Source organism: Crinia signifera, chromosome 3 (assembly GCF_055691185.1).
Source record: "Crinia signifera chromosome 3, ASM5569118v1, whole genome shotgun sequence".
Taxonomy (NCBI): domain Eukaryota; kingdom Metazoa; phylum Chordata; class Amphibia; order Anura; family Myobatrachidae; genus Crinia; species Crinia signifera.
This window is the reverse complement of record NC_139219.1, coordinates 211,151,280-211,165,667: the sequence shown is the minus strand read 5'-3', so window position 1 is coordinate 211,165,667 and position 14,388 is coordinate 211,151,280. Positions and strand designations below refer to the sequence as shown.

General features: G+C 41.7%; 1 protein-coding gene across 2 annotated transcripts in view; it reads right to left on the bottom strand.

Moving 5' to 3' along the window:
- The window catches only part of CSMD1 (CUB and Sushi multiple domains 1), a 1,658,539-nt gene that overhangs the window by 1,165,085 nt on the left and 479,066 nt on the right, over positions 1–14,388 (bottom strand). For both annotated transcript variants that reach the window (XM_083177358.1, XM_083177357.1), the window contains exon 3: positions 10,684–10,796. In XM_083177358.1, coding sequence (XP_083033484.1) covers positions 10,684–10,796 — 113 coding nt within the window. The remainder of the gene's footprint in view (positions 1–10,683; positions 10,797–14,388) is intronic.

Sequence of the window (14,388 nt, the reverse complement as noted above, 5' to 3'; positions counted from 1 at the left end):
AGCAGTTTTTATTTGTATATGCTTTATCAAATATATTCATAGCAGTCTATAAACTCTGGCAAAAGCAGTGCAACATTCACTGAATTGGTAGATAGGAGAATAGATTGATTGTTGTATTCATTTTAATGGTGTTTTACAAATTTGTGTAAAACAATGCACATTCCCTTTAGGCTGCTGCCTGTGACCACACTAGGGCCCATACCAACACCCAAAAACAATCCACAGCAAACAAAGATGTTGTGCATCACAGAGATGCTGCCAACAGTTATCCCACCACCTCTCTATGCAATAATAGTACTTTCGTTTACTCACCACTGATTTGAGTGCGGGGGGTTGTGTGTTTGGATGTGTAGTGCAACAACAGCTGGAGGGCCAAAGGTTCCCCATCCCTGACAGAGATAATTCCCAGTGTAATAGTTAAACATACACACATGCTTATGTGTCACTATTACCCCTGCCCCTCTCTTTTTCCCTACACTTACCTAAATCTGGCTGGTAGCAGACTAGCTCAAACATCCTGTCCTGACCGGTTTGGCCAGTAGCCCCGCCCCCTGCTGTAATGCCTCCTGACTGGCTGTGCTATCTGTGTTACAGGGGGTGGAAGGGAGCTTCATGCTTTTAATTTAAAATAAGCGCAATCTCCATATGTTTTTTTATTGGTTTTAATTGTTTAATTATCAGTCAGCGCTGCTTTTTCTCATTTTTCTTTGTACATTTATCTAGTTCAGGACCAGTGATGTAGCGTGTTCCCACAGTGCCCGGAACATGTGTGTGCTACGGCGCCCCCTCCAATCCAAGGGCAGTATTGCCATACAATTATGCCATTCACAATGAGACAAAATTCACTTTATGCCACATAGAATTAGACAAAATTCACACAGAAGGAGACAAAATTCCCAGGGAATGAGTAAAAATCACATTATGCTGCACGGAATGAGACAAAATACACACTGGTTGAGCCAAAATTCACGCCATGCCACACGGAATGAGCCAATATTCAAGCCCTGCCACACAGAATGAGTCAAAATACAGGGAGAGACATTGGGGGATGTGGGTAAAGGTACAGCGGGGGATGCGGGCACAGGGACAGTGGCAGAGGGGAATGTGGGCACAGGGACAGTGGGGAGAGTGAAAGGCAGCAGGGAATGCGGGACAGGTACAGCGGGGACATGGGGACAGTGACAGAAGGGACAGTGGGCTGGAGCAAAACTACTTACTTTTCAATAACAGAGGGCTGCAGCGGCGGCAGGAGGGAATGCAGGCTTCCCAGAGGGGTCTGGGTATACACCCGCAGCATTAAGAAAGCTGGGACGGCAGTACTGGATATTTATTACTGCTAGGACAGCAGTACTGGACCCTCTGGAGATTATATATATATATATATATATATATATATATATATATATATATATATATATATAGTGTTAATTATACATACATACACACACACACACACACACACACACCTTTATTGACACTTACTGTTTAAAACAAGGGATGCAAACAGTTAAACTGTCTGCCCCAAACACATTCTACTCCGTGCAGCAGCAGGAGGGAGGGCTCGGTAACTTGAGTGCACTGCAGGGAGAAGTTCTTTGCCTCTTGTAAGTAAGGAACAGAAAACGGCTAACTTGTCTGGACGGACTCCGGAGTGTGCACGGACTCCAGAGTTTAAAGCTGTCCTGTCAGTGAGTGAGCAGGCATGCTGCCTGAATGCACTGTTAGGAAGGAGGGGGGGACGAAACTGTATCTTCAGGCTGCCGGCGCTGTGCTGTCCAGAGTGTGACAGGTACAGCGGCAGCAGAAGCAGCGCACAGCCACAGTAGTGGGGATGCAGAGCAGAGAGCTCATCCCTGCACTGCATTCAGCGAATGCCCGGCGCCATCACCAGAGCAGGCGCCTGGAGCACAAGCTCCACCAGAACCACCCTAGCTACGCCTCTGTTCAGGACTGACTAACCTGACATCCCTAGCAGCTGCCAGTGATTCAGCCCAGGTCGAATCGCCACCTCCCCCTTCCCTTCTGAAGGGGAACACAAATTTCTTTTTCTTTTACAAGACTGCACATATTCATAATTCATTTTAATTGTATATTTCATCAGTTCATGCAACCTGTTGTCTAAAAACATATTGTGTGTCCTTTTTGCAGCTTCAGTGTTAAAACTTTGCAATCTGAGCAATATATGAACTAAATATTTCAAAAGTAAATCTATTAATTAGCACATTAATCAACATGTAATACCATAGTCTCAAACAGCAAGAGTGGGCAACATTAGCAGAGCAAGGGTACGGTCAAGCACAAAGGCTTGGACGTGCCCACTCAGAGAAGACTTAGTGGAAAATGTATCATGTCCTGGAGATGAAAGAGGAGAGAGATAAAGTACAAACCAATCAGTTGCTTCTTAATGTCATTTTTTTTCAGAAGTTGAATGGTTGTTATTGTACCTCTCTCCAAGATTTGATAAATCTTCCCATCAACAAATAAATCCAATTATTATTATAAAAAGTATTGTATTTGCATAATATGCCAGCACTGTAAGAAAATGGATGATAATATCTATAAAAATATATTAATTTATCTTATACGGCTAAACATGTCATTACATTTTTCAGTTTTTTACTGTAATATAATAAAACAAAACAAAAGATTAGCCAGACAAACAAAATAGTTTGTGCCACAGTAAAAATCATATAGCAAAACTTCTCATCCAATTACAATGAGATTTGGGTGATAAATAGAAACTTGTCATCTGACAAAATGAAATGTGTTTACTTTTTAATACGGTAACTAAATTGTGACATAATGACTATTCTTATTGTGACTCACAGAAACAAGAACAGTTTACTATAATTTTGTAAGTCAAAAAAATTGATTTTGTTCAAGTGACATCTTCATGAGAATTTACAGCTCAACATAAAATGCATAAAAATCAAGTTTGCAACACATTGAATAAAAGTAAGAATGTGTGTTACAAAATGTCTCATTCTTTTTATGATATGGAATATACAGTAGTAGACATCATTTTTCATTCTTCCATTTGCTAGGATAGACGAGTACTACTGCAAGGTCTCTATTATGGCTACTCTGGGGATAATACTTATGAAGATGACCAATAAAACTGTGTATGAGTGAAACACAGTGTGGAGATGGAGGTATTCAATTTTAGTCCTAAGACCTTGGACCCTATTACCCACAATTTTCCAGCTACCTCATCCAAGAAGCAGTCATCAGCTGTTGATCTGTTTCAACTCCAGTCCCCTACAAGCTTCACTTCTTGATCTTCATCCAGGGTAAAAATAAATGGATATACTACAGTACCTCTTGCTCAGTGAACGACACTTCCTGCTTAAGTTACACTGGACTAATCATTGAGTCAATCAAGGTTGACTGATTTTCTGCTGGTGTGTACATTAACCATGCCATCTGTACATTTCCAACAGTATTCACTTATTTATTTATTTATTTATTTGCAGTTTGTTATATAGCGCAGCAGATTCCGTTGCGCTTTACAATAGTAGACAGTGATAAAACAAACTGGGTAACAGACAGACTTGGTGGTTAGAGGGCCGTGCTGCAAGCTTACAATCTTCTATCATTACTTCATAGGTATTTATTTTCAAACAAATCTACAACAAAATTGTTTTCTAATTTAAATGTTCATTAGTTACTGATTGTAACATTATTTTGTGGGCTGTGTGGCTGTTATGTATAGTGAAATATGATACATTATAGATGGGAAAATGAATGGTTGTTTGTTGATTATGACTATTATGGTATTTTAGGTCACAAATTTGACTTCTTAATGAGATTTCCACATTTGAAGTCATTGTCGATTGTATGTGTTGCATTGTATTGCCAGAGAGATTTTATAAGTAGCACAATGTACTGTAGAAATCTTTATGAGATCTTTACAAATCCAAATAGAGTATGCATGCAAAAAAAACGGTACTTGTTTCCTAGAACGGCGCCCACGATTTTGATCTTAGGCATCGCAAGGAAAAAAATTGCGTCGGTCGCATCGCATGCGGCCAAAAAATCACATGCGATGCGACCGACGCGATTACCGTGATTTTACATAGGGAACAATGTTAAATGGCCCAATTGACCCAATTTCACATAGGGAACAATGTTAAATGGCCCACAGACCCCAAATACCCACCCTGAAGTGTGAAATGGCCCCCCCAATTGTTAACGCTACCCCACGATCAACGTCAACCTGAAGCGTGCCCGCAAGGGGCGGCGGTACATGTCCTCCGACCTTTTCATGCCCCCACTATCCACGTCGGCGTGGAGTTGAGAATAGAAAGTGTGGCGTGCGCAGCGAGCCACCAAGCCCGAAGAGTGGCGAGCGTAGCGAGCGTCACGAGGGGACGCGGAACACGCTCCCGAAGCGTGGCGAGCGGACACGGATTACTTAACATGTATTCCACGTCCCCTCGTGGGGCTCTCTGCGCTTGCCACGCTTCGGGCTCGTATTCCGCGTCCTCTCACAGGGCTTGCTGCGCTCGCCACGCTTCGGGCTCGGTGGCTCGCTGCGCTCGCCACACTTTCTATTCTCGACTCCACGCCGTTGTGGATAGTGGGGGTATGAAAAGGTCGGAGGACGCGTACCGCCGCCCCTCGCGGCCTCGCTGCGCTCGTCACGCTTCGGGTTGACGTTGATCGTGGGGTGGCGTTAACAATTGGGGGGGCCATTTCACACTTTAGGGTGGCTATTTGGGGTCTGTGGGCCATTTAACATTGTTCCCTGGGGAAAATCGGTAATCGCGTCGGTCGCATCGCATGCTAATTTTTGGCCGCATGCGATGCGACCGACGCGATTTACATTTTACCATGCATTTCTATGTAAAATCGCGGACATCGCATCGGTCGCATCGCATGCCATTATAATGGCATGCGATGTACATGCGATGCCCGCGATGGGCGCCGTTCTAGGAAACAAGTACCGAAAAAACATTTGCAAAAGCAAAAATTATGATTTAACAGCAAAAAACAAAAACAATTTGTTATCCTGACTGCGGGGACTCAGACAGCAGGGGGGGGGGGGGTGCAATAAAGCCTCTTGTGGGCTCGCTGTTCTCGCCACCTATTTAATTCTCCCTTTATGGGGGTTATGGACCCCCACAAGGGAGAATAAGCCATGTGTTGGGCTTTTAGCAGTCAGGATTCTGACTTCCGGTTAATGACTGTCAGACTCATGGCGGCCGGTGAGTCCGGTGAGTCTGTGGAATGACAACATCCAATTCACAATGATTGTGGAACATGGGATTGATCCGGATGTAGATGCAATGCTGATGCAGTAGCGATCTCTTCTAGTGGCTCAACTATGAGGCAATGTAAGTGCAGAAGTTGCCCACAAATAAACACACACACTGATGCCATCACAACATGCTCAGCAGGTGCAAACTTCATCACAACTGAAAAGTAGATGCAAGGATAATAGACTTCCTGAGTACCTCCATTTATGCGCATAATAGCCAGAAGAACTGCAGTGTTGGTACCCTCCTACTGATTCCACACTGTGAGCAGCATTGCATACTGTAGGTACCTTTGCAAGGGCACACTGCTGCCACAATGCGTTCGATTGTGAAACCATCAAAATTGCAACCTTATCAGAATAAGGCCTGTGGATGTGAACCAACTTCTGGGCTGACCTTTAAAAAAACAGTTTCAATTTGCAAATAAACACTGTATATGTAAGTCTCTTTTCATTATCTACCCTGATGGGGCATAAAGATTTGTGCATTGGTAGATTCAGCACGCAAGATTCCCCTTAAGCTTGCCTGGATCTAGATTGCTCAGAAAGTGCCAGCGATTAAGCATAGCGATTAAGCATGGGAGATTCAAGTTAAGCAAGTAAATTTAGAATCCAAAATTTAATTTAGACATGTTAATGGGTTAGTATTACATGAATGAGGGTGGATGTAGATCGCTTCTTAAAACACCGCCAATTTGCAGTCTCTTGCTAAGTGATCTGACTAGCTATATACTGCATACTTGAATGATCTAGACTGGTGGGGATGCACATCACCATCGCTATTTGTGCTTAATTTCTAAGCAATTTAGCCAAATCACTTAGAAATTAAGCAGACATACTGTAACTCCCACATGTTTGGCTCATTAGATTGGTCTTTGTTCTTTGGTTCAACTAATAAAACTTTCAACAATTTGCCATTGCTACAGTTAAACCAAGTATAAACCTTGAACGTAATAACGACAAAACAGTTGTCTTTTATATTTATTTTTTATGCACTTTCACATAAGGAAAAAAAATAACCAATGGAGTGCCTAATAGTCATTATCTTTAGTGATTTCTGTCTTTTGAACACATGTATAGATATATTTTAAGAACAGAACAATACATATTGTATGCAAATGTTCATTTACATCAAACAGCAAGATAAGCTATATTACCTGAGGTTGTTCTTAAGCCTAAATTATGATTTAAGATCTTATTTAAAGTTGGACAAGGATTAACACACAACAATAGAATAAAAAAAAAAAAAAAAGTTTTATCAAAAACTTTTTAAGCAACTGCTGCTTAGATTTGAAAATAAAAAAAATAGTTTTAAATGCAGAATATTGAGTTATCAGAATTGCTTTGAGCTAATTTGAAGTCTGTATATCAGTGATAAGAAAATAACCATACATATAATTACCACTGAAACAAATGGCTTTTTGTGTGCTCAACAAAATTAGAATGTTACCTACATTTCTTGTAGTTAGGGGGTTAAAGTATTTGGCTTAAGGTAATGTTTGTTTTGAACTAGTAAAGCATTTCACTTTTTGAATTCACAAAATTAATAGTGTATGGATTCTTAGGGCGAAATTTAATAGGGGCCGATTTTTTAAAATCACACAAAATCACACTTTTTAAAATCGCATTATTGGGCCGATTTTCGCATATTTAATGAGATGCGAATTTGCGGCAAAATAGCGCGATAAAGTGCGATATAGTGCGATTTTTAGTCATGAAAATCAGCACATTTTCTGAAATGTGTGATTTTGGTGTAAAAAAAAGTGAAAAAAAAAACTGCGGAGCTCCGGGTGTAAACAAACCCGCCCCCAGACACCATACTGCATTGCGGAGGGTCCGGAGAAGCCCTGAAGATCAGCGTTGTGAGTATATTTTGCTTTCACAGGTTCCCCACCTTGGATTCTACTGGAGAAGGGGACCGATCTTCTATCAACATAGGTATGTATGGATGTATGGGCTCCTTATGTAATAAAGTTTTACTGTCAGTGTGTATGTGTTTTTATTTAACTATTTGTACTGCTGGGGCACTACTAGTCCCAGCAGGCCCTTTATTGCCCCGCATGCTGGGACTTGTGGTTCTCCAAGTCCCTGCATGTGGTGCAGGCTTGCTGGGACTCATAGTTCCACAGCAGTATACAATAGTTCTTCTTTCTTTTTACACCAATAATCAGCTCGACGCCCACCGCCCAGGTGCATCGAGGACAGCCCTGGGCTTCAGCATGGGCAGGTAAGTTCTGGAGGGGGCGACCCCTTCTTTGGGGTGGGTCCCCACTTCCCCAGGACCCCTGCCCATGTTGACCGGTCAGGGGGACAATGCTTTGGCCGGGAGGACTTGTATAAAAAGTCTCCCCCCGGCTGTGGCATTACCCTGCTGGCTGGTTGGGCCAGGTGCTGGTTCTTGAAATACGGGGGACCCCTACTCATTTTGTCCCCCGTATTTTGGGAACCAGGATCGGCCCTTGAGCCTGGTGCTGGTTTGATAAAATCCAGGGAACCCCAACTTGTTTGTCCCTGTGATTTTATGAAACCAGGACCGGCTCTTTAAACCCGGGGCTGGTTATGCTCAGGAGGGGGACCCCACGCTGTTTTTTTTCCCACTTTTTTGTTTTTACTCTTTTTATTACACCAGAACCATGCACAGATCTCAATGATCTGTGCATGTTTCTGACAAATTTGCCAGTCAGAACCTGGTCTATTTGTTTTGCGATTTTTAGTAACCTTTACTAAAAATCGCATCCCATTAAATAGACGATTTGTATACTTTTTAATGGGAAAACATCTGGATGCGATTTTTAGTTTTACTAAAAATCGCACCTTTAAATTGTGTGAAATCGCAGCAAAAAAGTTAGACTTTTTTTTTTTTCGAATATCGCACCCTATAAAATATGTGATTTTCGGAAAACGGCCGAAAACGGCAGTTTTTGCGAACCCCCCCCCCCCCCCCCCAAAAAAAATGCTCCCTATTAAATGTCGCCCTTAATATCTTCTTGGGTATAGTTAAAGTATAATGATTCCAATGATTTAGTAGAATGATACCTTAAGTGTCATTACTTCAAGTCAAGCAGCATCTATTTGCATGTGGGATAAAACTCTTTCAATTAAACATAAGACATTTTTGTCTTGTGACTTACAGTACAATATGTGACTATTGGACAGATTGAACCAACTTTCTAAAGAGGACAAGAAAAGGTATTGCCTTTAGCAAACAATCAGTTTTGAGGGATAATTTATCAAGTATATGCTACAAAGAAATAGCTATAACCTGATTGGTTGCTATATGCAATGGTTCCACCTCTTATTTAAAAGTATTAACAGTATGTCCTATAGCAATGCAGAGACTGTGGGGGCTATTCTGGTACATTCGCAAAGGTACAATCACTCTCTAATGGACAAAACCATGTGCACTGCAGGTGGGGCTGATTTACCGTGTGCAATTGTCATGCTGACCTCCGACCACGTCAGACATGCGGCTTCCCTAATGGCGTCTTGTACAGCGGGACGCACCTGAGGACAGCAGGAGTGGGGGCTGGTGGTGGATGGCGCAGGTAAGAGGGACAGGAAACTCATGTGATTAGGAGGTAGGTTTTCTCTGTTGAAGAGTATTTAGATGTGACATGCTTGTATTATTATTGATCCCTGAGGCTGGGCCACTTTGCCCGAAACATGTCGAATAAATAAAAGTATTTTTGCACCTGACTACTTCCTTGCTGCATACCAGGACCATTTGGCCCATCTGGAAGGCACCGGGTCAGGAAACAAAGAATATCACCCTTAGAGTGTCGGCTCACACATCGTATATATATTTAGCAATAATTTTGCCGGCTTAACTGAAAGGTGTGCTAGAAAAACCAGCATGTATAACAGTGACTATGGTGAATGCAAAATGTTTTTGTTCAGGCCAAGCATAATAATCTTACAAAATGTGCTTCCTGCTGCCAAACTGACTGACCAGCTTTTACAAATGTGAAGGGTAAGGCTTATTGGTAAAACTCAGTACTATAAAATACACTTCTGGAAAACATCAAGTGGGGCTGTAATTCCCTTGTAATTACAAATAAAAATCTTTTTGTAACATACAAGTTTTTTTGCAATAGTTTTTTTTTTTAAAGAACAGTACACATAAAAGTTACATGCACTGAAAGAAAAACTGCCATTAAATTCAGTATATGGATTTCTGACCGACAAGCATGAAAAATGTTGAATCATGAAAAAGTTGACATGAGTTTTTTACATCAACCTTTTTATGTGTTGACCGTTTCAATGATGACCTTTTGCTTGTGTAAACCTTTTGTAAATGTTGACCTTGTGCATGTGGACCGTTTGCTGTCAACCTAATGACTGTCGACCTAGACAAGTTTATGAGCTACACCACACCCATTAAATTCTTCCAAATTGAATATTTATAGAGAACTGTAAAAACATGACTCTTTCCACCTAGTACAATAGTATCTGTTCCCAAGCATACTGGTTACTATGGCAGTTATCTGTTTGGTTTTTATTTTTTTTGTGTGTACTATTATTAAGCCAAGTCATGCAGAACAGATAACTTGAATAGTTTATGCAGGAAATTAAAAGCACAGTTGTTGTATTGAATTCTATATGTGTTTGTACCAGGCTCTGTACATTTGGAAATTAACTTGTATGAATATCCACTTCAGACAAATATTTCAGGTGCATCTCAACAAAGAATAGAATTAGAAAATACTGTTCATTTTTCTGATTTCGGCATTTGAATTTTTTTTCCCATGTAGAACAAAACCTAAATCCTTGACTAAAGATCTAAAATCTCCTAGTGAAAGTAGGTATATATTTCTCCAGGTTGTTCCACTTTAAAGGGTACATTTATTAAAGATAGTAAAATGAAAAGAGATAATATTGACCATAGCAACCAATAAGATCTGTCTATCGTTTTCTAGGATGCAATAGTGAAATTATAGACAGAATCTGATTAGTTTTTATGGGCATCATCACCTAAGCTTAAGTAAATGCACCCCTAAGTGTACTTCCATTCCTAAGGTTTTTAGTAAGGTGCCTCTCTAATACCACCATAGTACTAAAGGAACTGTAAATTCCAGGGCAAATGCCCACCTTAGCCCACCCTCCAGGGCAAACCCAAACCAAACCACACCTCATCTAAAATGATATTTTTTGGAATCATTATTAAATGTGTGTTCTAAGCATGGAAGCTCACTATTGGCTAAGATTCATTTTATTTGCTCTGATCTGATCAAAAATTGACCTTTAGAAAATATACCCCTTGGTGACAAATTATATTCACCAGAGAATAATGCGTTAAGAATAAGTTTTGTAACAGTGTTGCCCCATGAAACAGTATTCTTGTGTTGACTTGTTGACACTTACAAATATAACAATGTTTTTGTATCAATTATAGCAAAATACATAATACCCAATCAAGTTTGACCTACCTTCATATACAGCTTTAAATCCTTGTGCACTGACAGCAAAATCAGTTGTGAACCAAAGTGTGAGAATTGAGCCTGTGCTTACTATTGATGATGGAAGCTGGAATCCTGATAGTCTGAAAAAACATAAGAATACACATATATAAGGAACTGAATAATTCTGCATCAGCTGGCTATTGATGCATAAAAGATGCCTAAACATCACACATGCCAAAGCATTGAAATATTTGTCTTAACAGGGAGATTTATCAAAGCATGGAGAGATATATATTGGAGAGAGTTAAGCCTCGTACACACAGGGCGATTTCAGCATGAATCGCCGGGGATATGGTCGACCACCTGATCGACTACTGTACATCCCTGTGTATATGAGGCAATGGTCGCTGGGAGCGCATGCTCGTGACCTGTACTCGATTAATTGCTGATCAAAGGCACATGCTCCTGTGACCAGCAGGTTCCCCAGCAGAGTGTCTCATTTTCATCAGCAACCAGCGCTGGTAGACAATGAAAATGGGACACTGGGCAATGTGCTTTCTGAGCAATAATCGCTCAGCGAGCATATCGCCCCATATTTATAAGCGCTTTCACATAGGTGTAGGGGTTTTTTCCTTGAATCTGTGTCTTTGCTTGGAGGGTTGGTGTAACTTTCCTTTTCTCTATCACCTATTACTTAAGCTGCTTTAAGCGCGATCGTTCTCTCACTCATCATTTTACACGTATATCGCCCCTTGTGTACGGGGCTTTAAAGTACTAACACATCAGGTTCAACCTCATGTTACATTTATGAGGTTATTGGCTGGTTCATTATCTCTCTCCCCTTAATCTCTCTCCAATCTTTGATACATCTTACCATGATGTCTATACACATAACAGCAGAGTTAAATTGGAGAAGGAAGATTTTAATTCAGATGATATAAATTAATTAGGAAAATAAATGTGGAAAAAGCAGAAACAATATTGATTATGAATTATCACAAATTTCACAATGCGTGGGTCATGCTGGTAATGTTAATAGCAACTGCCTTAATATTATTGCTAATTTTAACATTTACTTATGAGGCGCTGCATATTGCACAGATCAGAAATACAATACAGGGTAAACCAGATGAAACAGAATGATATATGTATTATTTATTTTAATTACCAATTATTTATATATCACACACACATTCTGCAGCCTTTCTAGATAATACAATTTACATTACATTAGAGCTTACAATTTATAGCCTACTCCCTACGGTATACTCATTAGGTCGACCCTATTAAAGTTGACATGCATTGGGTCGACCACTGAAGGTCGACAGAGCTTAGGTCGACACCTGAAAAAGGCCAACATGTCAAAGTCGACAGGGTCAGAAGGTCGACACAAGCATTAGGTCAACAATGGGAAGGTCGACAGTCAAACGGTCCACATGAGTTTTTCACTTTTTTTAACAGGTGGTATTTATGCCCTACCATCCAATATGGTGCGGTGGGAGAGTAAAAAGGGTGAGTGCAGTGAGCCCTGCGAGGGTACGCAGTACACTTAGATGGTGTCCATGTCTACTATGTCGATATTTTGGACACAAAAATGTAAAAAAAACCATCTTGACTTTTGACTGTAGAACTTCCGACCCTGTTGACCTTAGCCATGTCAACTTAAGCCCTGTCAACCTTCAGCGGTTGCACTAATGAATATCAACTTAAATTGGGTTAACCCAATTACGCATACCCCTCCCTACCAAATGTACATGCAGGGACATACACAGGGCCGGTGCCACCACTAGGCAGGTCTAGGCATTTGCCTAGGGCGCCGGCCACTGGAGGGCGGCAGTTCGCCCCTCGCCCCCCGTGCAAAGGGGGCCCATGCCGGCTTCTGACAGAAGCCTGCAGTGGTGTCCTTGCCGCGCAGATACCTCCTGCGGCGCTGAGTATAAAGCTTAAGCTGGCGGCGGTGGGGGGTCCCTTCAGTGAATAAGAAATCACTAGCGCTATGCGGCGGCGCGGGAAGCGCTTCTGTTTTGAAAACACTGGCCGCACGCCGATTGGCTGAGATTCAGCCAATCAGCGTGCGCCGTGCGGACAGTGTTTTCAAAACAGAAGCGCTTCCCGCACCGCCGCATATCACTAGTGATTTCTTATTCACTGAAGGGACCCCCCACCGCCGCTAGCTTTATACTCAGCGCCGCAGGAGGTACCTGCGCGGCAAGGACAACACTGCAGGGCTGGCTCCTGTCAGACGCCAGCCTGGACCCCCCTGCCCGTTCCCCAGATGGCGCAACAGGTACCCCGGCACCGGGGCGCCCCCACCCCGACTCGCCTGGGGCGCTCCAGTTCCTTGCACCGGCCCTGGACATACAGATGTAGCCCTGCTCAGCATGGCAACAATGCAGCCATGCAGACACATCTAAGCCAAGAGCTGGGCTCCTTTTAATAGGAACCAAATGGAAAAAGGGGTGGAGCGCTAGTACAGTATTAATCAAATATAATGATACTGTATTCTATAAGTTTAAGTAAGGTAGTGAATCATTTCCTTTTTTCTTTTGTACCAATTGATTGGGAGCTGACCTTCCCTTTGTGTGAGCAGCTGGCCCAGCACCCCAAATGTAGGCGCCCACCTTCCCCTATTTTGAGGGGAAGTATTGCTCTTTTTTTCTAGGAACCAAATGGCCATGGGAGCATCACAGACAGACGCACCTGCCTGAAGTATTTGCCCATCCATGGCAAATGTGGTCTACCCATGCCACATTACAGCCATTAGGAGCAGGGCAAAGGAAACCCACACAAGGATGGGAAGAATATAAAAACTACACACATTAGATGCGCTTTAGGTGATCCCAATACCTTAGTAAATATAGATAAAAGTATAGATTCATTATGTCCACCTAATGACTGGGATAGAATAACTAATGGGAGGGATGAAAGTGGAGGAAGCAGGCATCTGCTTGTAAAGGTTTACATGCTATATGGTAAGAGGAAAGAGTGGGATTAATTATAGTTTTGTGCATGAAACATGTCTTGTTTTCTAATGCATACAATGTACCTACATCTTGCTAACCTTTGTGACGTCTGTGTTACTGTATATAACTGATTATCTGCAGCATTTAAGATTCACACACTTGTTCAATACTCAGGAGTTCAAACTCCAGATCAGACTTTTTAAGTGTTTATACAATCCTTCTTTAGACCTGGACACAGCTTCCACATCCAAGCTATGTTTACTGTATGTACACTGTTATTTTTTTAAAGCAGACTTTCAATATACTGAGGCAACCTATGCAAGGATTGCATCAAGTTATACACTCTTCCATTCTCTGGCAGATCAGCTGCCTATGATACAAAAAAGTTATTAAAAATGGAAAGTGTTACACTGTGCACTCATAGTATCATAGAGTATGTCCAATAGAAGTTAAAAAATGTGTGGGATCCTCCCCATTTTTTTTTATCAACCCTGAACCTCTCAGCCAGGTTTCCCCTATTTTCCAATAACCAGCATCAGACTAAACCATCCAGAATGGGTAGCACTATAGCAGGGGTACACACACACAGCATCAAATAAACATTGCTAAGACCAGTAGTTCCCAAACTGTGTGCCTAGGCACCCTGGGGTGCCTTGGGATTTTTGCAAGGGTGCCTCAGGTTGGTGGTCCAAGACCAGTGCTCTTGGTTGCCAATCATAAAATGTATAGACACTTAGAACCACAGCTATGTTCCTAACCTCATAGTTGA